This window comes from Zea mays, chromosome 4 (assembly GCF_902167145.1).
Source record: "Zea mays cultivar B73 chromosome 4, Zm-B73-REFERENCE-NAM-5.0, whole genome shotgun sequence".
Lineage (NCBI taxonomy): Eukaryota > Viridiplantae > Streptophyta > Magnoliopsida > Poales > Poaceae > Zea > Zea mays.
The window spans coordinates 18,074,334-18,101,006 of record NC_050099.1 but is presented as its reverse complement, the minus strand read 5'-3'; the positions used below and the strand labels follow the sequence as shown (position 1 = coordinate 18,101,006).

At 42.9% G+C, this 26,673-nt stretch overlaps 1 protein-coding gene and 1 pseudogene across 5 annotated transcripts; one reads left to right on the top strand and one right to left on the bottom strand.

Moving 5' to 3' along the window:
* Positions 1-17,136: 17,136 nt before the first annotated feature.
* Positions 17,137-26,574, bottom strand: LOC100502003 (uncharacterized). Of its 5 annotated transcripts, XR_565003.3 has the most exons (12): positions 26,063-26,574; positions 24,904-25,065; positions 24,007-24,818; positions 23,732-23,921; positions 22,527-22,734; positions 21,677-22,113; positions 21,136-21,562; positions 19,525-19,605; positions 19,224-19,414; positions 18,754-19,121; positions 17,791-18,064; positions 17,137-17,536 (listed from the first exon to the last, which is right to left on the bottom strand). XR_565003.3 is itself a non-coding variant. In XM_008679508.3 (10 exons), the coding sequence occupies exons 1-10, from the start codon at positions 26,372-26,374 to the stop codon at positions 18,984-18,986; spliced, it is 2,958 nt and encodes a 985-aa protein (XP_008677730.1). In that variant the 5' UTR covers positions 26,375-26,574; the 3' UTR covers positions 17,656-18,983. The 5 variants fall into 5 exon arrangements, 1 of the variants encoding a protein (XP_008677730.1); XR_004857685.1 differs by having other exon boundaries at positions 17,137-17,704; positions 17,791-19,121; XR_002268647.2 differs by having other exon boundaries at positions 17,859-19,121.
* On the top strand, positions 17,695-18,830 carry LOC103655134 (uncharacterized; annotated as a pseudogene).
* Positions 26,575-26,673: the final 99 nt, after the last annotated feature.

The window sequence follows — 26,673 nt, the reverse complement described above, 5'->3', positions numbered from 1 at the left end:
ACATCTCTGTTTCCTTTGGTTTGTGTTGGCATCAATCACCAAAAAAGGGGGAGATTGAAAGGGAATTAGGCTTACACCTAAGTCCTAAATATTTTTGGTGATTGAATTACCCAACACAAATCTTTGGACTAACTAGTTTGCCCAAGTGTATAGATTATACAGGTGTAAAAGGTTCACACTCAGCCAATAAAAAGACCAAGTTTTGGATTCAATAAAGGAGCAAAGGGGCAACCGAAGGCACCCCTGGTCTGGCGCACCGGACTGTCCGGTGTGCCACCGGACAGTGAACAGTACCTGTCCGGTGCACCAGGGGACTCAGACTCAAACTCGCCACCTTCGGGAATTTCCAGGGCGACTCGGCTATAATTCACCGGACTGTCCGGTGTACACCGGACAGTGTCCGGTGCGCCAAGGGAGGTCGGCCTCAGGAACTCGCCAGCTTCGGGAAACGCCAACGGCTAGCCCGCTAAAATTCACCGGACTGTCTGGTGTACACCGGACTGTCCGGTGCGCCTCCGAAGCAACGGTCATCTCCGCGCCAACGGCTCTCTGCCGCGCATTTAATGCGCCCTCTGCGCGCGCAGAAGTCAGAATCGCCCATGCTGGCACACCGGACATCAAACAGTACCTGTCCGGTGTGCACCGGACATCCAGGCGGGCCCACATGTCAGGAGCTCCAACGGCTAGAATCCAACGGCAGTGATGACGTGGCAGGGAGCACCGGACTGTCCGGTGTGCACCGAACTGTCCGGTGCGCCATCGAACAGACAGCCCTCCAACGGCCACTTTTGGTGGTTGGGCCTATAAATACCCCAACCACCCCACCATTCATTGCATCCAAGTTTTCCACTTCTCAACTACTACAAGAGCTCTAGCATTCAATTCTAGACACACTAAAGAGATCAAATCCTCTCCAATTCCACACAAAGCCCTAGTGACTAGTGAGAGTGATTTGCCGTGTTCATTTGAGCTCTTGCGCTTGGATTGCTTCTTTTCTTTCTCACTTGTTCTTGAGATCACAACTCCATTGTAATCAAGGCAAGAGGCACCAATTGTGTGGTGGCCCTTGCGGGGAAGTTTTGTTCCCGGCTTTGATTTGAGAAGAGAAGCTCACTCGGTCCGAGGGACCGTTTGAGAGAGGGAAGGGTTGAAAGAGACCCGGCCTTTGTGGCCTCCTCAACGGGGAGTAGGTTTGCAAGAACCGAACCTCGGTAAAACAAATCTCCGTGTCTCACTTGCTTATTCGCTTGGGATTTGTTTTGCGTCCTCTCTCTCGGACTCGTTTATATTTCTAACGCTAACCCGGCTTGTAGTTGTGTTTATATTTGTAAATTTCAGTTTCGCCCTATTCACCCCCCCTCTAGGCGACTATCACTTTGCCTTGAGCATTCCTAATCTTTCTTTTAGGTGAAGATTAACCTTTAAAGCTTGTGATTTTACCAATTGAAAGAGCACAATCTCTACTTATGAATTTCATGAAATAGCTTAAAAGAGATTGCATTAGTAACACAAGCAATAGTTTCCTATTTAGCAACCTCTAGTATATGAATGACAAGAAGGTTACTAAAATAAGGAAACCTCATGATATGAACTAAATTACCCTTACAAGCATCATGCATAACATCAATTGAAAAAAGATGAAAGTAGCATGATTATTTAATTAAGTTTATAGGGCAACTCTAATTCATAACATGGTGAGTGATTAATGGAGAAGACTCAAAACCAATTTAAACAAGAATGAATACATCACATAGTATTGGTTCGATCTTCTTTGAATGTTGAATGGCACACTCCATTTGGGAAACACATTCTCATGTTGTGAGACTACATAAACACTTAGATAGAAATATTAGTTTCACAACTCTAGTCATATAGAGAATTCCCCATTTGGTAAGTGCTATAAGAATTTGAATTTCTTACTTAGCACTCTATTCATTTAAGAACATGGGATAATCCTCTTTATGTCTAGGTCATGGCAATAACACGATAATTAATTTGAAATATGCCACAAGATACATATAATCAATTTAAAGCATGTAGATTGTCACAATATAAAAATATGAACTTGCAATCTACCATATAATTAGATCCTTTCCAAAGCAAGGTAAAATCTCTTAAGTTCATTCTCAAGTGCTTCATTTTTCCTATGTGGCTACAAAAGACACAAAGGAATATACCAATTAAAAGCAATGTGCACTTAAGAATTAATTGTTACCATCCTTTGGATATCACTTGGTTGTAGGCCTTTTGCTTGATTCCCACAAAGGTTAATCCTTATTCCCTACAACACAAGTTCTTGCTAGAGATAAATATGAAGTTAGTGATATAACAACTCAATTCATCTTTGGGTCAATCTTAAAGGATAGACAATGTAAGATTGATAGCTTGAGATAAGAATTGAGTTAAACCGCTCAAGCACCCCAAAGCTTCATATCATCTCTAGGTACCTGCAAAACTTATTAAGTACATACCCATCTCATGATAGGTCCATCAAGGTTAGCCAATAAGGACTTAGGCACCCAAATAGCCTTGGTCCTAGAATATGGTGAACTCATCACCTTTCTAGCACAAGAGTCAAATTTGGGTCTCCTAAGCATATTTGAATGTATTGACAAGTTAGGCTTAGGAGTTTTACCCTTTGGACAAACCTTGAATAGATGACCTTTTTCACGGCAATTGTAGAAAATGCGATGCTTGTCCTTGCAATGCATTTGCCTTTTGCTTTCATCCTTTTTGATGGTCATCTTTCTTGATCGTTCAAGGTCTTGATTCTTCATGTGGGGGCATGAATCAATTTCATGGCCCTTCTCCTTGCATCCATAGCACCTCCTATCGCTTCTCTTTGATCTTTCTTTATTGAAGCACATAGGTACATTGTTAGAGCAAATCATATAAGCATTAATTTTCTCACCATGGATTTTGCTCATGCCCTTCTTGGAAAGCTTGGTATTCTTTTGAAGGGGTTTTGTGCATGCCACAGTTGTCCCCTTCTCAAGCTTTTTCACCATATTATCACGGTTATCTTGAGAAGGTTGAGCATGACATTTTCCCTTCAATTGAGTCAAGCTCCTTTTTAGCCTCTCATTTTCTTCCTTGAGCTCTTTATTTTCTTGTGTGATAGAAATATCACTAATTCCTAAAATTTCTAGCTCAATGGAAGATTGGCTTGCTTGATAACAACAATTGTTAGCACATGGTAATATAGTTTCTATTTGAGTACATGTGCATATGTGAGGTTGGTATGATTTCAAATTAGTTAACACAACCTCATGAGCCATTTCTAACATGATATGTGAATCCATAAATTTATTATGAGAGTACATAAGCATATCATGTTTTTCTTGCAAAGCTACATTTTCAATATTTATCTTTTCTATTGTGTTCTTGAGCATAGCATTTTTATTTTCTAATTGAGCAATATATGATGAACGATGAACAACTTTAATTTGCTCAATTGAAATGTCTTCATACCTTTAGACCAAATCATCATGAGAGCACTTTAGCTTCTCATGCTCTTTGGTCAACTTCTCCAAGTCTTTAATTTTTTCGATGAGGATATCTTCTTGCTTATGAAGCACTTCTTTTTGTTCTTCTGCTTTTTTCATGAGTTTGAGCAAGCTCATCCGATTTTTCTTGCTTAGTTGAGCGAAGAATTGTTGGATATCATCCTCATCTTCACTATCACTTTCATGCTCCTCCTCATCCTCACTTTCGCTTTCACTGTCACTCCCATTAGCGATAAAGCACATATGAGAAGTGGATTTGAAAGACGAACCTTGTGAAGAGGTGGATTCGTCGTTTGGTCTCCATCGATCATTTTCTTCTTCTTCAATCTTGTTCTTCACCTCATCTTCCTTCATTTTGAGGAACATCCTTTCGGCGATTCTCATGGCAAGATCTATTGCCCTAGGATCAACATCTGCACCAAAAGATAAAGTCGAGGCAACCTCAACTTTTTCAAGCTTAGAAGCACTTTCGTTTCTTAATCCCCCCGACATGATCTTTTCCTCACGCGGTTAAGCGTTAGAACGAGGATTAGGCTCCGATACCAATTGAAAGTTGCCTAGAGGGGGGGTGAATAGGCAAGTTAAAACTTTTTCAACAAAAACTAGAAGTAAACTGGGTAAAACTGAATTGATCTCGAAATTCACCCAGTTAACTTTGGAAATGAGATGTTCTAGTTGATCCACAGGGTTCAAAGTAGTAGATCAGAGAAGGGCACTTCTCAAAATCCACACACCAATATATATATAAACAAATCTTCCACGCAATCGTGAGAGAACGAAGAACACGAATAAGCACAATGAACAAGAATACAAGAGACACAAGATTTATCCCGAGGTTCGGTCACACCACCAAGGTGCCCTACTTCCTCGTTGAGGCGCCCACAAAGAGCCGGGTCTCTTTCAACCCTAATCCTCCCTTTGCCGACCACAAAGGTCAAGCCCACACAATAATCTTTGCTCAAACGAGCGGGTAATACAAACTTTCTTGTGGTCTTCCACAAGATTTGGAGACTCACAAGCGACACCTAGTCATCTAGGAGCTAAAAGCTCCAAGAGTAATGAATCCACAAAGAACTAGATGTAGTACCAAAGCTCGAATGAAGAAGAGCAAGAAGGATTTAGAGATGAAGCACCAAAATCGCAGCTCTTCAATCTCACTCAAAGATTTCTCTCCAAAGATTTGAAATGGGAGAGGCAAGAGGTGTGTAGAGAGAGTGGGAGGTGTTTCTTAGGTTAGAAATGGGGTTTTGTGCGTGCTCTCCTATGGGGAAGAGTGTGGGAGGTGTATATAAAGGTGCCCCCAAAAGCTAGTGGCCGTTGGGGAAATCTGATTGAAATTCGGTTGAACCGGTTCTAAAACCGGTTGAACCGGATTCCACCAGTCGGTTTTTGGTTCACTGGCGGACTCAGTCGGAGACTGGACCGGACTCAAATTCGGTTGAACCAGTTTCAAATTTGGTTCAACCGATTTCAAATTCGGATGAACCGGATTCAAAATTCGGTTCAACCGGTTTCAAATTCGGTTGAACCGGATTCAAAATTCGGTTGAACCGGTTTTCCAAAAATCTGCACACGACTTTTCTGACAGGACTGACTGGCAGATTGGCAGTGATAGAGGGGAACAGTGCAGAAACCGGTTGAACCGGTTTTAGGTCCAGTTGAACCGGTTTTTGAACTGTTGCACAGATTTTGAGAAAACCAAAGTGAAACCAAGGTAAAATGGAAGTTTTAGATCAAGGATTTTGAGCTTTAGTACCAACACCAACCTTCTTTATGGATCCCCCTTGATAGTACGACGATTCCTATACTCAAGTTAAATAAAATATAATTAAGTAAACTCCTTGAGTCATTGGTGTCTCAAGTGTGATTTCTCCATGGTGTTGCTTCATAAGGATCACAAACATCTTTGTCTCACCTTTTGAAGCAAACACAAATCGAGCCTGTGACTTGTGCCATTTCACCATATATGAGTTCAAATCATGGCTTCAAGTCACCTTACTGATGCATCAACATTTTGTAACTCTTTATAGCTGATTAGTTCATCGACTTAGTGCAAGTACTCTCTTCTTCACCTTAGCCATGGTACCTCGGTCTACAAGCCGTCGCTTGGCCTTCACCTTCGCTTAGTTCCTCGAAGCCCTTTCCTTGCTATCTTCACCCTATCAAGCCATTCTTGAGTCACATCCTATTGAGCATCCATTGAGAGAATCATTTCTTCAATATTGTGAACCTTGCTTGAATGTCATCTAGATATAACTGCTAAGATCAATCAAGCTCTAGTTTGATTCTCATATATTCATATATGGACTAATAGTAATATGGTCAAGCCAATTCACGATTCCTCGTATCTTATTCACTTTGGCTTGACCAATCCTCTTAATCACTTCAACCTCTATTATGATCATATTTATGCATAGTGATTTCTCAGGACTTGTCCATATAATCAAACCAATATAGAGACCATATTATATCCATTTGCACTGTCTCACTGGTTATTTGACCTTGTGTTGAACCTTGTTCACTGATCATTATACACTATTCAAGTATGTTCATCATACTGAATTTCCTGTTCAACACTTAGCAAACTTGTTAGACCTTTAAATGTGTTGTTATCCAAATCACCAAAACTCACAAAAGGGATGAATGCACTTTCAATTCTTTATTATTTTTGTTATGTTTCTTAATATTTGTTGGGGACTTGTTCTCAAGTGCTATGAGTTAAGAACAAGGCAACACAGAAAATGTTAAACGTTAAAGTCCTTCGTCCTCCGAAGCATTATTTCCCTTGGGATATAACGATTTTCGGACGAAGGTAATGAAGGACAAACCTTCATCAACACAGCATATCATAATGAAGAAGGAATCATATGTGATACAAGGGATAACATAAACAATTATGTATAATTATCAATTCATTTCTATATTATTATTGTAGAAAAATGGAAATGATATCAAATTACAAGTGTACCTTCAGCTCGAAAGAAGGTAAGAGTGCAAGCGTGACGCAAAAGTAAATGCCAAGTCCGCGTGAACAGTACGGGAGTACTGTTCACCTATTTATAGGCACGGGACGCAGCCCGTGTAAATTTACATTCATGCCCTTTACACTTGGTAGTAATTCTATAGTAATCCACCGAGGTCCGAATAGCCTTTTCATCTTTAAGTCGGTTTCTTTTTCCGCTACCACGCCGAAGCTTTCCCGCTCACATCTTCGGCGTTGTATCAACCTTCGTATTACTTTGGGCTTCTCCTACTTTGATATCGACTTGAGTCCGAAGATACCTGTTCACACATTATACTCCAGAAACACTGTTAAATCCTATTTTTGAGGACCTTCGGAAGCCGAAGGCCCCCAACAGTAGCCCCTCGCAATATTAATTTGTTAAAATAATAAATTTAGATTGCGACATGAACGAAGGCTTTAAGTCGAAGGTCCGAAAAAACACCTTCCCTTTGCTAGAATAGCAACATTCACTGACAGGCGGGGTCTTTCAATCTTTTACGCACTGGGCGTATAAATAAGAGCATACCGTGAGCTCATTTGGCACGCTCACTTGCCAACTGTTTTCGGTCACCCAATTTTTAGCTCTTGCGCACCAAGATTTGCTTAGCTTTTTAAGCTTTTAAGCTTCGACGTTAAAAACAGTTTTTTAGTGTTTCCGAAGATGTCTGAAGATAAGAAGGCTGCTCCCGAGATGAAGCTGAGTCTCTCTGAAGAGAAGAACCTGGGGTTTCTTATAGCAATGTCGAAGACCAAGACAGAAAAAATCACCAAAGAGATTTTAGAAGGTTTGTCTGAAGATACTGATGACAGCGACAGTTATGATGTGGATAGTGGTGGTGAAGACTCCGAAGATCGCCCCTGGCGACCAAGCCATTCAGTTTTTGGCAAATCAAGTATCAAAGAAAATCATCTTGTCAACATGAGGGGAAGATACTTCCGGGATTTATCCATTGTGAGGGTCGACGAAGGAGAGAAAACTTGCCCGACCCCTGAGGAAAATGAAGTCGTAGTGTTCCGAAGCTTTTTGAAAGCTGGACTACGATTTCCCCTGAGCAGCTTCGTCGTAGAAGTGTTGAAAATGTTTGATATCTATCTTCACCAACTTACCCCCGAAGCAATCATAAGGCTGAATATCTTCGTGTGGGCCGTGAGAAGCCAAGGTCTGGAGCCTGATGCAAAAAGTTTCTGTAATATACACGAATTATCATACGAAACAAAACCTTGGGGTAAGGAACAGTATCACAATAATTTTGGCTGCTACAGTTTTGTTTCTCGATCTGGGTCAAGCTGTCTCGTGCCAACCTTTCGGAAGAGATGGCCCGGCGACTGGATGACAGAATGGTTTTATGTGAAGAATGACCTGACAGTACGAGAAGATATCAAAGGTATAATCATGCGCCCTATTTGGCAAAGCTTCGGCCTTCGGAGGCCGAAGGTTGAAATGAATGAAGCTGCCGAAGAATGCCAGAGAGCCTTCGGCGTTATCTGTTCTTTTATTGGAACGAGAGATTTAGTACAAGAGCATATTGCCTTCAGGGTATGGCCGCTCGCGGAGAGATGGGAAATGCCGCAAGAAACCATAAAAGAAACCGACGAAGGTGGACTTATGAGGCTGAAATATACTTTTAAGTTCGAAGATAAATTCGTTGAGCCAGATGATGACTGGTTAAAAAGTATTGAAAATTTAAGTGATGAACTGCTTGGGGCTTATTCGAAGGCCGAAGATACTGCACTGTCAGCAGCCTTCGGAGGCCGAAAAAAGAAGAGGCTGAATCGGGTGTTTGATGCGATCGGGTTCGTCTACCCTGACTATCGTTATCCCATTCGAGGGCAGAAAAGAAAAAACACAACTTCTGCGAAAGAAGAAGCTGCAACTGCTCCTAGCGAGCCCGAGCCGAAAAGAAAGAGGATAAAGGTCCTTACACATCGGCCGCGCTATATTGAACCAGCTTCGGTGCCTGAGTTCACCGGAGAAACTTCTTTGGCCACCGAAGCTGAAAAGCCAACCAAACTGACCTTGCTGCCAGAAGCCATAGAAATGGCCGAAACGCCAACAAGGATAGAATTGGAAGAACCGAAGATTTTGTTACCAGAAACAAAAGAGATGGCCGAAGCGCCATCCACAGAAAAAATGGAAGAAGTAAAAAAACCAACTGAGGAAAAAACATCAGAAGTTTTGAGTCCTGCAGCAAATGTTGAGACAGTAAAAAGTCAAAAGGTGCCAGCAGTGACTCCGAAGAGAAAGAGAATGGCTAATGTGCTAGATGTTCTGGAAACAATCAAATCTTCAAGCACACCTCCGAAGAAAACTGTTACCATTCCCGAAGCGAAAACTGAAATTTCTGATATTAAAGTTCCAGAGCAAGAAACTGAAGCCGAAGCTGGGTCCTCAGGGCCTACGAAGATTAAATCCTTGGAAACCGAGGACGAAAAAATAACAAAGCCAACTTTTGTTGAAGAAATCAGTATCATTGCCCCCGAAGCATCCCCTAAAGACTCTGATTATATTGTTCGTCATGCTTCGGGGAAAAAAATTATCAGAAAAAGAAAAGCAAGAGGCCCAACGCTACGCCCAAAAACTGAAGTATCCAAAGGGGGCGCTAATATTCAATGGCAGTGGAGAAGAAGACATTTTGTATTGTCTCCCTGACAGCAAGGAAATTTCTGTCTGTCGGGAGATGAGCAAGAGCTTCGGATTCCCAACATTAGAAGACGGGCTCTCGGTGCTGTCGAAGAATGATCTGGCCGACAGCCTGGCATATAATAGCTTAAAGGTGCAACAAATGGGATCTTTGTATTTTTTGCTGAGACCAAAATTTTTCGTTTGCTTAAATCTAACGGCATACACATATTCTTCTTTGCAGGGCCTGATACTTAGCAATGCCCTCAGGGCCCAAAAAGATGCTGAAGACGAAGGGTGTGCCATAGCCCTGAGCAACCTTCGTTCCGAAGTAATTGAACTGAGGAACGAAGTCTCGAAAAAGATAAGATATTACATTCATTAATAAATAGAATAAAGGAAGATGAAGCTACTTTTAAAGATCAAGCTGAAGCTCAGAAGCGCGAAATTGAAGATCTTCAAAAACAACTGGCTAGAGCCAAAGAGGAACGCATGCTTGAAGAAACGAAGCGAGAACTCAGCGACCAATGGGCAAATCATTTAGAGGGAACTGTTGAAGAGCTTCGTTCATCCAAGAAAAGATGTTATAACAAATCTATAGAATGTGTCAAGAAGTTGAAAGCTAGCTTCGCCAGTGTTGGCGCATTTTCAAGTGAAGAAAACTTTACGAGAGGCAACCCCGAAGGCCCTATTGAATGGATTAGCCATGAAGCTGAGGCCTTCGAAGAAATTTTAAACAGCCGTGGAGATATATGTGCTTTTTCGGGTGCCAGGGGAATTGCTACCATTTTGGAGAAAAAGGGTTGTGAACATGTAAAAATTTTGGCGCGATCCGAAGCCACCCTGCTCTCCGAAGATGCAAAGGATCCTTCGGCCGAAGCTAGCATGGTTGGTGGAAAATTTTTCACCGATATCTGGGACAACGGTGGCCGAGAAATGGCCCGAGAAATTATCCAAAGAAGCGAAAAGGGCATTCACGATGCTAGAGGAGTAGCTGAGGCTGCTGAGAAGAGCGCAGAGCCCAAAGGGCAACTAGGTATTAACTAATGGTTTTTATTGTGTTGTAATTTTTGGGTTTTAAACTTCATTTTCAGTTTGTAATAGCAATGTAGTCGTGTCCTGTCCTCCCTCAGATCCTACTAAAGCGTCTCCGGGTCCTCCCCCGAAAGATGACGATGAAATTAAAAAGATGGCTGAAGCTATCATGGATCAAGTTGTCAATCAACTCCTGAACGAAGCTGCAGAAGTAGTACTTAGAGAAGACTAAGTGCTACCGTAAAAACTTCTGAAATGTAATATGTGTAATATCTTGTAACCCTGAATGTAATAAACTTGTTTTTTATGATTTAATTCTTTACGATGCATGAAATTTTTCATACGTACCGTTTTTGAGTCTTTGACGAAAAAACACCTTCCCTTCTTTTCATGCTTCGTGAAGAAGAATTTTCATTTATCGCGACAATACCCAGTGTTCTGATGAAGAACATCCAAACTTCGTGAAAATATTTTCCGAAGCTACATTCCGAAGATCAATATTGTATCCCTTTCTTGTGCCATATGCAGAATGATGTATGATGCTTATGCTATGCAAAATGATGTGATAATGTTATGCTATGAGAAAAGGTATTCGTTCCGAAGCTTCACACACGTTCCTGCAATAAAATACATAATCTTTTTTGAATCAGCGTTGACTTTTCGCTGTAAGCCTCCCTTAGGAGCTTCTTCGCCTTTTACTTCAGCGGAATCAACGTTGACTTTTCGCTGTAAGCTCTGCATTCCCTTAGGAACGTCTTTGGAGCTTCTTCGCCTTTTACTTTCGACGGAATCAGCGTTGACTTTTCGCTGTAAGCTCTGCATTCCCTTAGGAACGTCTTTGGAGCTTCTTCGCCTTTTACTTTCGGCGGAATCAGCGTTGACTTTTCGCTGTAAGCTCTGCATTCCCTTAGGAACGTCTTTGGAGCTTCTTCGCCTTTTACTTTCGGTGGAATCAGCGTTGACTTTTCGCTGTAAGCTCTGCATTCCCTTAGGAACGTCTTTGGAGCTTCTTCGCCTTTTACTTTCGGCGGAATCAGCGTTGACTTTTCGCTGTAAGCTCTGCATTCCCTTAGGAACGACTTTGGAGCAAAAAACTTACACTGCGCTCCTTTTGGAACGACTTTTTGTTGCTTTGAAGAATTCATACCGTGTCTATTGCAAATTAATAATTCGAATGTCCTCCTTGCTATTGCAAATTTTCAAGCTTCGACAACTTAAGCCTGTGTAGAAGATATGTTTTCCTTGTGGCAAACAACAAAATTATTACTTGAAATTTAAAAAGTGTCCTTTACTACACAGAAGATGAAACTGAATGGAAAAGACTGCTGTCAAGGTAGGATATTTGTCAATAGATGTGCTTCGACTCTGGCACAGTGCTATTGACTGTGCGAGCTTCGGATTGTTCTCTGAAGTCCCTTTGATGTGGAGCATATTGGCTCCCTTCTGGCTGTTGACCTTGTTGCAACGGTGGTGGAGGCGGAGGCTGCTGCCAGGAAGCTTGAGGTTAACTCGCCGAAGCAACAGAAACTGCAGGGTGGTTGCCTACGTATTCTGGGATGTAAGGCGAATGGTACGAAGCAGTATGCATGACCTGCTTCGGCTGAGCTTGTTGTGCCGCAGCTTCGGCTATCTCCTTTTGCTTCTGGATGGTAACATGGCACATCCTGGTGGTATGGCCCTTGTTTTCACCACAGAACAAGCAAAATATTCTCCTTGGTTGATCTCCAAATCTTCCGCCGAAGCCCCTGGCGCCTCTGCCTCTCGGAGCTGATGGCCGGGAGAAGTTTTGCTGTTGCCCCGAAGCCTGTGAGGAACACTGTGGCCTTTGCTGCTGACTCCCCTTATCATCATTTTGAGTAGAGTTGTGAATTGACCTGACATGCCTCGGATAAAATCTTCCTCCGAAGCCCCTGGTCATTTCGGAAAACCTGAAAGCTTCCTCCCTTCTTTGACGAAAATCATTGTCGGCCCGAATATACTCGTCCATCTTCTGGAGCAGCTTCTCCAAAGTTTGAGGAGGCTTCCTAGCAAAGTACTGAGCTGAAGGTCCTGGCCGAAGTCCCTTGATCATGGCCTCAATTACAATTTCGTTGGGCACTGTTGGCGCCTGTGCCCTCAAACGTAAGAACCTCCGGACATACGCCTGAAGGTATTCTTCGTGATCCTGGGTGCACTGGAATAGAGCTTGAGCAGTGACCGGCTTCGTCTGAAACCCTTGGAAGCTGGTTAACAACATGTCCTTCAGCTTTTGCCATGAAGTGATCGTTCCTGGTCGAAGGGAGGAATACCAGGTTTGAGCAACACTCCTGACAGCCATAACAAAAGATTTTGCCATGACTGCAGTATTGCCGCCATACGAAGATACTGTTGCTTCGTAGCTCATTAAAAACTGCTTCGGGTCTGAATGGCCATCGAACATGGGAAGCTGGGGCGGCTTGTAGGACGAAGGCCAAGGTGTAGCCTGCAGCTCAGCGGACAGAGGAGAAGCATCATCAAAAGCAAAATTTCCATGGTGGAAATTCTCATACCAGTCATCTTCGTTGAAAAAACCCTCCTGATGAAGGTCCTTGTGCTGAGGCCTTCGGTTCTGCTCATCCTGAGTAAGATGACGAACTTCTTCAGAGGCTTCGTCTATCTGCCTTTGCAGTTCTGCTAGCCTGGCCATCTTTTCCTTCTTCCTCTGCACCTGTTGATGAAGCATCTCCATGTCTCTGATTTCTTGGTCTAGCTCATCCTCTTGCGGTGTCGGGCTGACAGCCTTCCTCTTCTGGCTTTGGGCCTCCCGAAGAGAGAGAGTCTCCTGATTGGGGTCCAGCGGTTGCAGAACTGCAGCCCCAGTTGCTGAAGCTTTCTTCGGCGCCATAGCGAAGGTTTATGATTGCCGAAGATGTTCAAAACTCAAAGAGTGGAAGTGAGTTCACCGGAGGTGGGCGCCAATGTTGGGGACTTGTTCTCAAGTGCTATGAGTTAAGAACAAGGCAACACAGAAAATGTTAAACGTTAAAGTCCTTCGTCCTCCGAAGCATTATTTCCCTTGGGATATAACGATTTTCGGACGAAGGTAATGAAGGACAAACCTTCATCAACACAGCATATCATAATGAAGAAGGAATCATATGTGATACAAGGGATAACATAAACAATTATGTATAATTATCAATTCATTTCTATATTATTATTGTAGAAAAATGGAAATGATATCAAATTACAAGTGTACCTTCAGCTCGAAAGAAGGTAAGAGTGCAAGCGTGACGCAAAAGTAAATGCCAAGTCCGCGTGAACAGTACGGGAGTACTGTTCACCTATTTATAGGCACGGGACGCAGCCCGTGTAAATTTACATTCATGCCCTTTACACTTGGTAGTAATTCTATAGTAATCCACCGAGGTCCGAATAGCCTTTTCATCTTTAAGTCGGTTTCTTTTTCCGCTACCACGCCGAAGCTTTCCCGCTCACATCTTCGGCGTTGTATCAACCTTCGTATTACTTTGGGCTTCTCCTACTGTGATATCGACTTGAGTCCGAAGATACCTGTTCACACATTATACTCCAGAAACACTGTTAAATCCTGTTTTTGAGGACCTTCGGAAGCCGAAGGCCCCCAACAATATTATAAATCTATGACTTATACCATTGTATTTGTATTCTTTATGTTGTAGCTTCGATATCGGTTGCCTGACGGAGAGGATTACATGGAGCACGCTGAACGTGTCTTCCAAAACAATGCAAAGAAGCTGGTGAAGGATGTCATATACTATGCGAGAATTCAGGCTACAAACCTGTATTTTCAAAAGCATCCGGAAGAAGCAGGCCCCTTGAGTAAAAAGGAAGGGTCCTCAAAGATATATTTTACTGAGGATCAATATCGTGAGGTTAGTATTCAATTTGTTTTACCCTTTATATTGATTGTTGTGATTGATATAATATGTAACATTGTGTGTGCAGGTGATGGTTCCATGGATGGCGTCCGTGCCTGATGCGTACTATGCTTGGTGTCGATATTGGGCTTCCGAAGGCTTCCAGAAAGCGTCATCGCATCACAGACAATGTCGAGGAACCAATCCTAACCACAAGTTTGGCGGTGACGACATGATACGAAAAGCTAAAAGAATGGTAAGTTTGATCTAGCTATGTCGATCAGCAAATAGTACGATTTCTTATGAATGTTTTTGTTTATACAGGAAGCTACGAGTGGCCAAAAGCCTAGTGACATTGAGGTCTACCAGGAGGGCCACAAAGGACCAGACCCGAACAACCCTGACCAGCTCTGCAGCCAGACAGCCACGGATCGCTTGGTGAGTTTTGGCCCAAAAGTACAAACGTTCAAAGTATAGAAATTCCTGCATTTGTAAGGTTGTGAATGATGTATAGGCGGCATATGGGGAGGAGATGGTTCGTCGCCATGGCCCTGACTTCGACTGGCGTCATGAACCGATGGATCCCTCGGTGGTGTACGCAAGTGGTGGTGGCAAAGCGCATGGACGGTAAGCTCTAACTTATGAAATTATATGGTTGACACTAAATTGATTATGCAGTAATCACATTTTTTGAATCACTTCTAGATACGCACTCTTCGACGGATTCATTGACTCGTCGTCGGTGAGATCTCAGAGGACGGGTTCGTCTTCCCGTAGCTCATGCTCTCATCGACCGAATGAGCAGGAGTTGGAGACTATGAGGATGCGTGAAGAGATGAGACAACAACGCGAATTTATGGAGGCTTGCAATGCCCATAACCAAGCGATGTATCAAGTGAGTACACATAATCCGAACTCTAAATTATTATATTTCAATACAACATCTTCAGTAGTAACACATATGTTTAACAGTTAATGCAGCAACAGGGCATGGCAACAAATGTTCCACCGCCACCACAATGGAGCCAATTTGCAAACACACTAGTTCCACCACCACAGTTCAACACCCCTCCGCCACATATACCTGCACCTGGAGATAGGGTACGTTTCATAACTCTCGATTAATTTATACACTTGTATACTTTTTGATATTTGCATTTAACGTGTTGATATTTGCTAACTTGCATAGGTTACGCTTGAAGCGGGTGGTAGTGGGTCTGATCCCGCAGCAGGGACTGGATTTGTTGACTCGCTCTTTGCATTCCCTCCTCCTGGTGGTGGTGGCGGCAGCGGTCAAAGCTCAACCACCCAAGTGGTGGTTATCTCTAAACACTTAAACTTATGTTTGAAATGTCGTACTCATTGGTGGATGTTGGTGGATGTTTATGTTTCAATACTATGTCATACTCGTTGGTGGATGTTATGTTTTAATACTATGTCGTACTCGTTGGTGGTGGATGTTTTAATTATGAATGCATGTGTTTGTAATGTGGCTGTTATCTGTGATTTATGTTATGTGTGATATATGTTATGTGTGCAGAAATAGTGACCTAATTTAGTGTTGTTTTTGTAGCAGTATAGGGTAATTCTCGTCGGCCCAGTTAATTCCCGTCGGCTATGGTCGAACCGACGGGAATTAACTAATAACGCTCGTCGGCCCAGTTAACTCCCGTCGGCCCTACGTGGCCGACGGGAGTTAACCAATAATTCCCGTCGGCCTGGAGAACCGACGGGAATTAATTAATAACTCACGTCGGCCCTACGTGGCCGACGGGAGTTAACCAATAATTCTCGTCGGCCTGGGGAACCGACAGGAATTAATTAATAACTCTCGTCGGCCAGCAAAACCGACGGGAGTTAGCCTTAATTCCCGTCGGCTAGTTAGTGGCCGGCGGGAATTAATTATTCCCGTCAGCCACCGACGGGGATAAACTTATCCCCGACAAGAAACGTCTGTCGGCTGACAACCGACGGGAATAAGCCCTAAACCGACGGGAATTACTTATTTCCGTCAGCCACCGACGGGAATAAACTTATCCCCGACAAGAAACGTCTGTCGGCTGACAACCGACGTCTGTCAGCATTTACTCTAGTTGGGGCAATGCTTATCGGACCCGGCAAGGGGGGCTGGCAACATGAACTACACGGATTATTCCGAGCCACTTAATCCTAGTAGACTCGCGCTCACAATTCTGACAGAATCATTACGAGCTAGCTAGCGTACGCCCATTATTACAACAACACAGGTGACCCTAATAATCACGCCCTGATACCGACGACGATTACGCGAGATCTTTCACTATCATGCATATATATAGACACACGAGAAGTTCACAATAATTTCGAGCTGAACCAACGGTTAATTTATCGGACGGCGGCTTTATTAAGCTAGGGAGTAGAGTAGGGAGAGAGAGAGAGAGAGCAGTAGCAGCAGCACTATGATGGTGATCGCTTTACCTTCTCTCTCGTCTTTTGCCTGCCCTTTCCTTTCACCGTCTTTCTTGCCTGCGTCGCTTTCTTCGTGTGTTACCGATCCAACTGACAAAAGCCGAGCGATTGCGCCGTGCGTTACGGTACGAGAGGAGCAAAAGTTTTGCCTCCAATACAAACAATTCAGCTCTATAAGGGCTAATTTGGTTATTAGGGATCCCGAGGGGATCCATGGGGAGAAATCTCCTTTCAATTTAATTTTGAATAGCAAGAGGATTTTTTCTCAAAGGATCCCAATCACCAAATCAGCTCTAAAGGAGTATGTTTATAGAGAAATGCTGACAAAAAAATATGTAGTGCTACTGTGCTATACTGGTAATATATACACATACACGCGAGAACACATACATAGTATACGAAAAACATTTTTTTGTTGCACAAATAGCTTGGAAAGAAAGTTAAAGTGTGTGCTCCTTTCGTGGATGCTACAGCTAGCTAGCAGGCCGTGGCCGACGTGAATGGACTAGTGCCGGACCTAGTATCCGATGCAAGGTTGGTTCTAGTCAAAATCTTCATACGTAATATGATAAAACCAAAAAAAAGAAACTCAATATGCGTGACTATGAATTAAATAAATTGCCACATTTTGTCCCATAACGTTCAAAGCAGGCTGTTAGCTTCGGATTAAAGTTGGCTGTTTAAACTGCTGCAACATTTATTTATTTTTCCTTTAAATTCGTCTTTTTAGACTTCATGCCTCAATTTCTTGAGAATAACAGCAGAATCTATTTCATTCTAGGTTCACAAATCCACAACCTCTACGCCCAATTTATAGTCCACTCCCCCCTTCTCCCATGCTCAAACCATGAAGAGTTGAAGACTAAGACCATGTTTGGTTCCTCTAACTAAATTTTAGTCCCTCACATAACAAATGTGAAGACCTGATAAATGCTGCTCTAGTAGTTATGGATGGCAGCAGCATGACACCTGATGTTAAAGAGGAAGTAGAAGCCGGTCCCGCATTTCCTACGAGCATCCACCAGCTCTTGCCATGACAGCTGCAAGTTTGGGATCAAGCATTCCTCTGAACCCAAGAAATATTGGCCTGTTAGTAGCAAGCAATTGCGCCGTGCAAGCACTAGGAACCAGGAACTCGACCAGATTCAAAACAATAATAAAACTATCTCCAGCAGCTTATCTATCTTTATCTAATTATCTTCATATTCAAACTTCACTCTGTAAATAGTACAGTCTACAGTGCAAAACAGTATTTTAGGTGACCATATAAATGAGGAAAACAGACCAAGAAAGAAAGACCAAAAACTCAAGATTTCTTACGTAAAAAGTGGTAGCAGTACTGCTCTAAGCCTGAATTCATCACTGAAAGCATCACTTGAAAAAAGCACCTGATCATTCTGAAAGCAATCCCCACGTGCAAGATTCGTCAGCTGAAGCATCTGAACTTGTGGCTGGAACTCCGCCAATTGATGCAGAATGCTGCCATTAGCTATCCAGGACATTGATGAATCTGACGAACACATTGAAGAGGATACCACTGCGCCTGCTGACAGTCCATGCGAAGTTGAGGAACGGTCACCTGTGGATCCTGTGCCTGATCGACCAGAAAATGAGTGTGCAAGTTCAGATATCAGGACTCTGACTGTAAAAGCCTCTAAGAAGCACGAGCAACCCTTGCTTGGGACTAAATCAGAGGGCCACATTGAGTATGACGAGAGACAGGCTCAAGTCAGAAAACTGGAAGAACATCGCATCTGACATCTACTCATACAGCAGTTGACAGCTCCAGTGGACCAAAGACACCAAGAAAACATGCAGATGTTACTGCTACCACCAAGTTCAGTAACCCAGAGACAAAAATCAGGCCTACAGTTACATCAGTTGTGCAAAATGTTAAGGAGATCAGATCGCCCTCAGCATAAACTGTGCCATCTCCATCACTTCCTTCAGGGAAACATACCGACAGCAAGATGACAGGGAACAATGTTGGCAACAATGCTCAAATCCTTCCAAAGAAGAGATAAGACAAGGTTAAAACAGGCCCACTGAAACTGTCTCGATCTATAAACATGTCTAGCAAGTTTCTCTCGAGTGTAATGTTGAGAAGAGTCAGAAAAGAGAAAATTGCTCCCCCAATAAATAGCAGCAAAAAGGTTTCTGGAACAGAAAATTCTAGTCAACTTTTAAAGCAATACTATCTACAGTGGCATAGTAATTGAAGTCAGAGGAACAACGCAGAAATTTCGAAGATGCAGAGCAACGAGGACAAGGCTTCTTAGATACCAGCCCAGATTCAGTCACGCCAGGTTCACTGATGTGGCGCCTGCTTTGAGAAATCACATGAATATCCAGAATGAGGTCACCCCATGTTTTATTTCTTTGGATGAACTGATTCCAGATGGCTAAGCTAGCCGTGTACTTGTATGGATTAACCAACTCCATTCTCTGGACCAAGCAAAAATGTAGGGAGTGAGAGGGTGATGCTTGACCCATTCCTCAACGCTTTCTCAGAATTATTGCTTCCTCAGTGAAGTCAACGATCTGCGGAATTGCTTTGCAAGTTCTTGGAAGAACTTGACATCTGAAGGTTTTGTTCTGTCGATCGCAGAATTGAAATGTCTCATTGCTACTTCTTGAATGTCAAACCTCTCCTGTTGAAAAAAAGAGAGTATTCCGTCGGTCAACTCGTGGCACTACCTAGTGAAAAATGCATGTGCTCACGCCACTAGACTGGGAAGAATGAGAAAGCATACATCAAGTGCGGCAACAGCAGCTTCCCTGCAGATGAGCTTTATGTCGGCGCCAGTGTAGCCTTCTGTGAGTCTAGCGAGTTCATTTAGATTCATGTCGGCACTGCATGGCATGCTGCGTGTATGGATCCGGAAAATATCTGCACGGTCAGCTTCATCAGGTGGTTGCACATCCAGCACCCTATCGAAACGACCTAGGGCATGTATCGATCTCAAAGTCAGATCAAAGGAGCAGAACGAGCATTATATGTGTGATCCAAGAAATAAATTTAAGCGCTGAGTAAATAACAATTGAACCAATAACCTGGCCTCAGAAGTGCGGGATCAATTTTGTCAGGGCGATTTGTAGCTGCAATAACAGTAACACCAACTCTCTGGTCCAAACCTGTTGCCACAATAGTAAATTATAAAGTTTACAGACCAATAGGAGCATGTAATGATGTAAATAATAAAATAAGTGAGAGAAGATCGTCAGCACATTGAAACTGCACATGGCTAGAACTGAACAACATTGACTACAAATATCATAATCAGATGATTGATGCTTGGTTTATGTCCAGGCAACAAAACACATTATTGTTATTTGCCAACCTCTAATGACAGCTTAACACACTTTAGAGAGTAGTAAAGAAATAAGCTGATTAGAATAAAACACGATAGTAACTTATACATCATAAAAGTGGGCATTCGCTGCAGCTACTGCTGCAGCAGCTGCCGCTGTTGTCTACAGTAACCTGTGAGTGGAACTACTTGGCAGCCACTGCAAAAAAGGGCTTCCGAATGGCGTGGTAGATGTTAGACAGATAGAGTAGCTTATGGGCCTAGCGTCCTGAGTTTTTTCTCCTGTAGGCCTATGGGCCAGGTGCAGCCCAACACTGGATAGCTGCCCTCAGCCTACATATGATTGCACCCTGCCACCAGTATAATTAATCTATTATTTGCACATATCTCTATGCTTTCAGTAGAGACCAATTGGATCTTGTAAAAAACAAAATAAGATAAATAGGTTATCAACACATTCCAACAGTGCATAAGCACAAGCAAAGGGCTGATACTCCAACCAAATAGCATTGACTGGAAACATCATAATCAGATAACTGATTGATGCTTGGTTTATGTACAGTGAACAAAAAACATTATTGTTTCCTGGGAACCTGTGAACGGGCTAGCTCAATCATTTTTTTTCTCGAACCACGCAGGAGATCTGCGAGTCATTTCATTAAGAAGAGAAAGAGGGTCCAGATACAGACTTAGACAAAAACAACAAATAAAAACAAAACAAGACCACAAGACCAGCACCCCTGCAAACAGGATCTGAGCTACTAGGACTCAGTCTGTTACATGGGTGAAACCTAGACCAAAAAAATGGGTCGGGCCATCAGGATCTGATCATCCCTGGCCCTTGCCCAAACCAAGAAATCATGCAGTTTGGAGGCGCCAGCCCACCACCAAAGTCAACATTCCTCCACAATTCTTGTCATCAGAACAGCAATGCAAGCTCAATCATTTAGCTAGCCTCAGTAACACTCAGATCATGGGTTCGACTCCCTGTGGGAGCGAATTTTAAGTTGGGGTTAAAAAAATCCCCCCGCCATGCCTCCCTGTATAGGAGCACCCCAGCCTGTTGTAAAGGTGCAGCCCAACCTGAGGGTTGTGGCGGTGGTGGTGTGCGCCAAGGTTAGGGGGGTTTCCCAGTTCGTGTACTGAGATCTTAGTGAAATACCGTGGGGCGGTCTTACCCCCACCGGCTGAGTCCTTTATTCTTTTTATTTAGGAACCTCTAATCACATGCTTTAAAACATTTGAAGTTTAAAAATAAACAGATTAGATCAAATCCTAGGGTAATTATTGGTGAGTTTATGAACAAATATGGAGATTTGAAAGACGAATTTCCTAATGAAGTATTAAAACTCACCATCCATTTCCACAAGCAACTGACTGAGGACCCTATCAGCAACAGACGTGCCATCATTTTCTTGCCCACGAGTTACTGCAAGCCCATCTATTTCATCAAAAAATAATATTGCTGGTGCATTAGCCCGCGCCTTTGCAAATAGCGATCTCACTGCCTTTTCTGAGTCACCGACCCACTTGCTGAAAAGTTCAGGACCCTTAACAGCCAGGAAATTCAATTTTGCTTCAGAAGCTGCAGCACGAGCCATCAAAGTCTTGCTGCAACCTGGTGGTCCTATCATTAGCAATCCTCTAGGGGGTCGGATCCCTAAACGTTCAAATGCTTCTGGGCATTTTTGTGGTAATTGGATAGCTTCAATCAGTTGCTCCTTGACACTGCACTGACCACCAACATCTTCCCAACGTACCTTCGGAAGCTCAAGAATAACCTGTATACAACATGATTCAGCAATTGGCATTTTTTTCATAAACCACATACATAGATAGGAACTGTCATAAAAGAGGCCTATGGCTAAAGTCTTGCAGGTGGACATAAGTGATACCTCGCGCATCGCACTCGGTCTAACTTTTGTTTTAGCCTTGTCAAAATCCTTATTGGTTACATATAGTGGTATTTCATCTGTATCATCATAAGACTCGCTACTTTTTATGTTACCACCGTTCATGCAAGCAACATATGATGACATGGTCAACTTTGAGAAAGATGACGATAATGAGCTTGAATCTTCAGTATCTTGACTATTACACTTATAAAAACTACAGCCAGGATGACCAAGTTGTTGAATTGAATTTTCTTTTAGGCTGATGTAACGCCGGAGAGCACTCAATGCAGCCTCATTGCACACTGCTGCTAGATCAGCACCCACAAATCCATGGGTTGCTAGAGCAACAGACTCAACTTCTTCATTGGTCAGAGAGTGATGAACTCCAATTAGAAGGTGGCGAAGTATGTCCATCCTCTGTCCTGGGGATGGCACTCCTGCAATCCAGTTTGAAGACAACAAAACATGATTAACTTAATTTTAAACTCAACAGCATATCAGTGTACAATGATGTTGAATTGAAGTCATTAAATTTGGTGCCCCAATCTTAGTGTCCAAAAACATCCTTAAATGGCTACTAAAAAGTAAAAACACACAAATGATCACTTACTACAGATGACAAAACGTACAATACAAGCAATCTATTGCTTATAAGCTTAAAATACTGACCAGTCCTAAATGCATTGTGCTACTTCATAAAATCAAATGCCAGGTTCCTAATACATTCTACACATTCATAAGCGCTCCATTTAAGTTGCAGGCGTTAATTTAAAAGGCATGTGTATGTGGAGTAAACTGCATCCACAGCCATTCGTGTTGAAAATATATGGATAGCATCAGAGCATTCTACCTATTTCAATTTCTTTATCCAATCTTCCAGGACGTCGCAATGCAGGATCAATGCTATCAGGTCGATTCGTAGCAGCAATCAAGAGAACACGGTCACTAGGGCCAATCTCATCCATCAGTTTTAACAGAGTGGCTACCATTCTAATAGATAACGCCTCACTCCCATCCTTCCTTGATGGAGCAATCGCATCCAATTCATCGATAAATATCTAATAGCAACAAAGATACATGATACTGTTATGAATGCTAAGATGATGGGTTAAGGATCCTAATTAGGATACCAATACTTCAAATATATAGTGCTCCTTGCTAACAAAATAGTTCAAGCTATCATCTTGGATAATCGGTGTGCAAACATTTCAACATTTGACCTGACTCATGCAATGTTTCAGAGATGATGAATCAGACAACTTGGTAACAGAGTCAGAAACCTGAACCATAATTGGAAAAAAAGTTTTTAAATAAAAATCAGAGTTGCAATTGTGAGGAGAAAGTAGGAGATGATCCTATATAGGAGCAATGCAATATTAATATAGGCAAGTTAGTTGCTTTGGTAAGACACTTCAATGCTCAACTATTGATGCTTAATGAGCATAGCATTAGAAACAGGCTTCAACTGAATATGTTGCTTGTATGCATCATAGAACATGCAGTGAAGAATTCAGCATCACTCAATCGCTGGGAGCAATTCACATTAAGAACAGAGGACAATAAGACATATAGTCAGGCTCAGGCATAGTTGTTTGCCTGCTGAACGTGCAAAATAGTGAAAAGCATAACAAGTTGAATTTCATGAATTTTGAATAGAAGATAGTTTTTTAGGCTTCAGGTTGCACAACCCATCAAAATATTAGAGCAGCGTGGGCTCGGTCTTTGCGTATTTCGGATGCTAACTTTTGTAATTTTGTTGCTGTCAAGTAATGAAATTTGGCTCTGTCGTTGCGGAAAAAAGAGTAGCTTGGGCTCAATATCATAGTGTTACCAGAAATAAGTTGCTAGTGAACACACTTCATGTTGAATACCCAGAGTAGGCATCGTTACAAACTAAAGACTTTTTTGTCCTAATAAAAGGGTAGCTTCAAAGTTATGAATTCTGGTATTAACACTTTAAAAGGTAACTCTACTGCTACTAGGAGCCCAGGATTCTTTTTGCAATTAACATAACGGTGAAGGTAATTGCAGTCAATTATTCAAAGAAAATCTAACCACAGCAGGTGCTGCTTGCTTGGCTGAAGTGAAAACATCGTACAAAGATTGCTCGCTTTCTCCGTAATAATGACTAATGATCTCTGGTCCATTGATTGTAAAAAGGTTGACCCCTGCATCATAGGCACAGGAAGAAGCAAGAGAGGTCTTCCCTGTTCCAGGTGGACCATAAAGAAGAATACCTTTGTATCTGCAAACAATCAACATATTGCAAAATTAAACCATCAAATTTATAGCCGAATATAGTGGCAACTGTATATCTGTTCACGCGATACCTTGGCAGACCAATTTGATCAGCTAGTGAAAATGAAATTATTCCTTTTATGGTTGCTGACTCTTTAGATAACCCACCAAGTGTTGGAGAATGATTGAAATCTGCATTTCTTTTATCATCATACTCGTGAGGTTCTGATGGTAAACCCGGTTTATCTGAGTCAAGCTGCTTTGTGCAGACAGAATCAGATAAATGAACTTTTGTGGTTCTGTCAACAAGGAATAAAACTGGGTTTTCCTGGGATTTAGTTGAATCCTCTGCATTAGACAGTGTATTCCCATTCTCATACAAAACATCTTGAGAAGAACTATCTGGTTCTGCTCCCATGACCACAAATAGAGACAGTTTTCCGCATATTGAGAGAGGAACAAAGTTTCCTTTAAGCAAGTGTCTACCATTGAGCCACCACAATGCTGAAGTATGCAACAACTCATTGATTTTCTCATCTGCTAGTGCTGATCTTGCAGTGGTTGGATCCAAGCACATTGAAGAGCCATTGTTGGAAGCAAAGTGATGCGATTCCTTCTTACGCAGTGGAGTTGAAGGACCCCTCTTAGGTGTCTCCATAACCATTGCGCTTCTTTCAGGATGGTAGTCAGACTCTGATTCAATGCCTTTGGAAGATCCAACATTAGGTGGAACTAGGCTAAGATAAAGATTCTTGCATTTCATTACCCGTAAAATATGAACATCATCACTACGCTTTGGGGCCTGAAGTGTACATAAGGGGCAAATAAACAATGATCGACCTACAAAAGGGTGTCCCAAAACACAAGCAAGATCCCAAGAGAGCTTGATACCATTCTTTGGAACCTAGTAAGATAACCCAGTCAAAAACTTTAACAATTTGTTATGCTTGCCACTTAGACATCAGGACAAAATAATAGAAAAGATATACCTCACGCGAGGGGAGAACTGTAGCAACCACAAAGTTTTTCCCAGCTTCACCATAAAGGAGATCATTGTCCAGATCAAGATCAAAGAATCTGTTGCACTCCTCAAATAAATTAATTAATGGAAAACCATCTAACTGATCACTGCTTGACGAAATTAGTGAGACCTACAAACAAGGAAACACACCTCAGCTTAGTTGTTGAAAACAAAACATACATGGAAATAAACTAGTAAGTTTGTGCTTTGGTGGAACTCTAAAGTTGGTTTCACAATCAATCAATCATAATAGTATAGCCTAAAGTCCAATTCTTATGGTGGCTGATAGTACAAAGCTACAAAAGAGAAACAATTCAATCAAATCCAGGTACAATCTCAAGAAGTAAGAAGTCCATGAAACTGGAATCTGGCCTATCTGTGCAGTATCTCAGAAGATCATTGTGACCTGATCCTGAGCTGCCCTTTGGCATTTGAAACAGTGCCCGTTCAAGAAATGAGGCTGCTGCCTAGGCCTGAGGACCAATGTTGCACTCTGATGCTTTTGTTCAGCTACTTTGTTCGCTGCGGGTGCGGCTTCTACAATATTTTGTCTTTATGGATTGCAGCAGCAGCAGTCCGAACAGCTGTAGCAGCTGCGGCTGCAGGGTTGGAAAACCTTGGTGGCTTTGCTAGATGATCTGAAGCACAGAAATGAGGTTTTGTTCAATGGATAGCCTCGTCGTCTTAGTTCAGCTTGCAAGGAAACATCTCATATCTGGAAGTACTGATAACTTAACTCTCTGAACTATGTACACCTCTTAAGGTCTGAGCAATATATTAAGTTTGGCGCCCTCCCACTAACTGAAAAGAAAAATAAAATATGCAAATTTCGGCTCATCAAGTCATCAACTCTACATTTCGGCTCATGAAGATGGGCTCAAGCCACCTTGACTTTCTACCGATCACTCAATCAGTTAAATTGGACCTCATAATACTGGAATGGTCATTAGTGCCCTTGTGTGACGATGAATTCAACCTCCCTCGCACAAAAGAAATAATACAAAATTGAGTGAGCAACGGTTCTAGCTGTAACGGAGTTGGTCCACGCTACCAATTTGCAGAAACAAACGGTCCTGAGCCGAAGGAACAAGGCTGAGGCATCAAAAGAGGAGCAGGCACAAGCTTACGGAGACAAAGCACCCAGGCCGCATCCCGGCGCCGACCATAGCGGCCTCGGAGAGCCAGAGCCTCCCCAAGCGGCCGCCGCGGCTCCCATCCCTAGGGGCCACTTCGGCAACGATGCCAGCAAAGTAGCCACTACCGCCGCGTGGCACGAGCGCCGGGAACTGCTCCGCGGCGGCGGCGGCGATGGATGGGAGGTCGACGCTTCTCTCGCCATCGCCAGTTCCGGAGCCAGCGGAGGGACAAGATGAAGGCGTGCGTGGGGACGGCCGCGGCGACGTCGATGGGTTCTTCTTCTTGCCCTTGGAAGGAGGCATCGCGGCGCGCGGTGGGCGAGGCGGGACGGGACGGGACGGGACGGCGGCGAGCCTAAACCCTGGAGGCCTGGACAGGAAGAGGGGAGGCGCAGGAGGTGGCGAGTCCGGTTCTGCCTTTGGGCCCAAATGAGACCTGGACACTGGACAGGAGGAGGGAAGACGGAGCGAGTCCGGTTCGGCCCTCGGCCCAAATGAACGGGCCCTTTAGATGGTTAGGTCGTTTGATTGTTTGGGTTCGATCAAACAATTGTTAAATGTGAACACGTATAATTCCTTCGAGGCGGAGAACCAAAATTCAA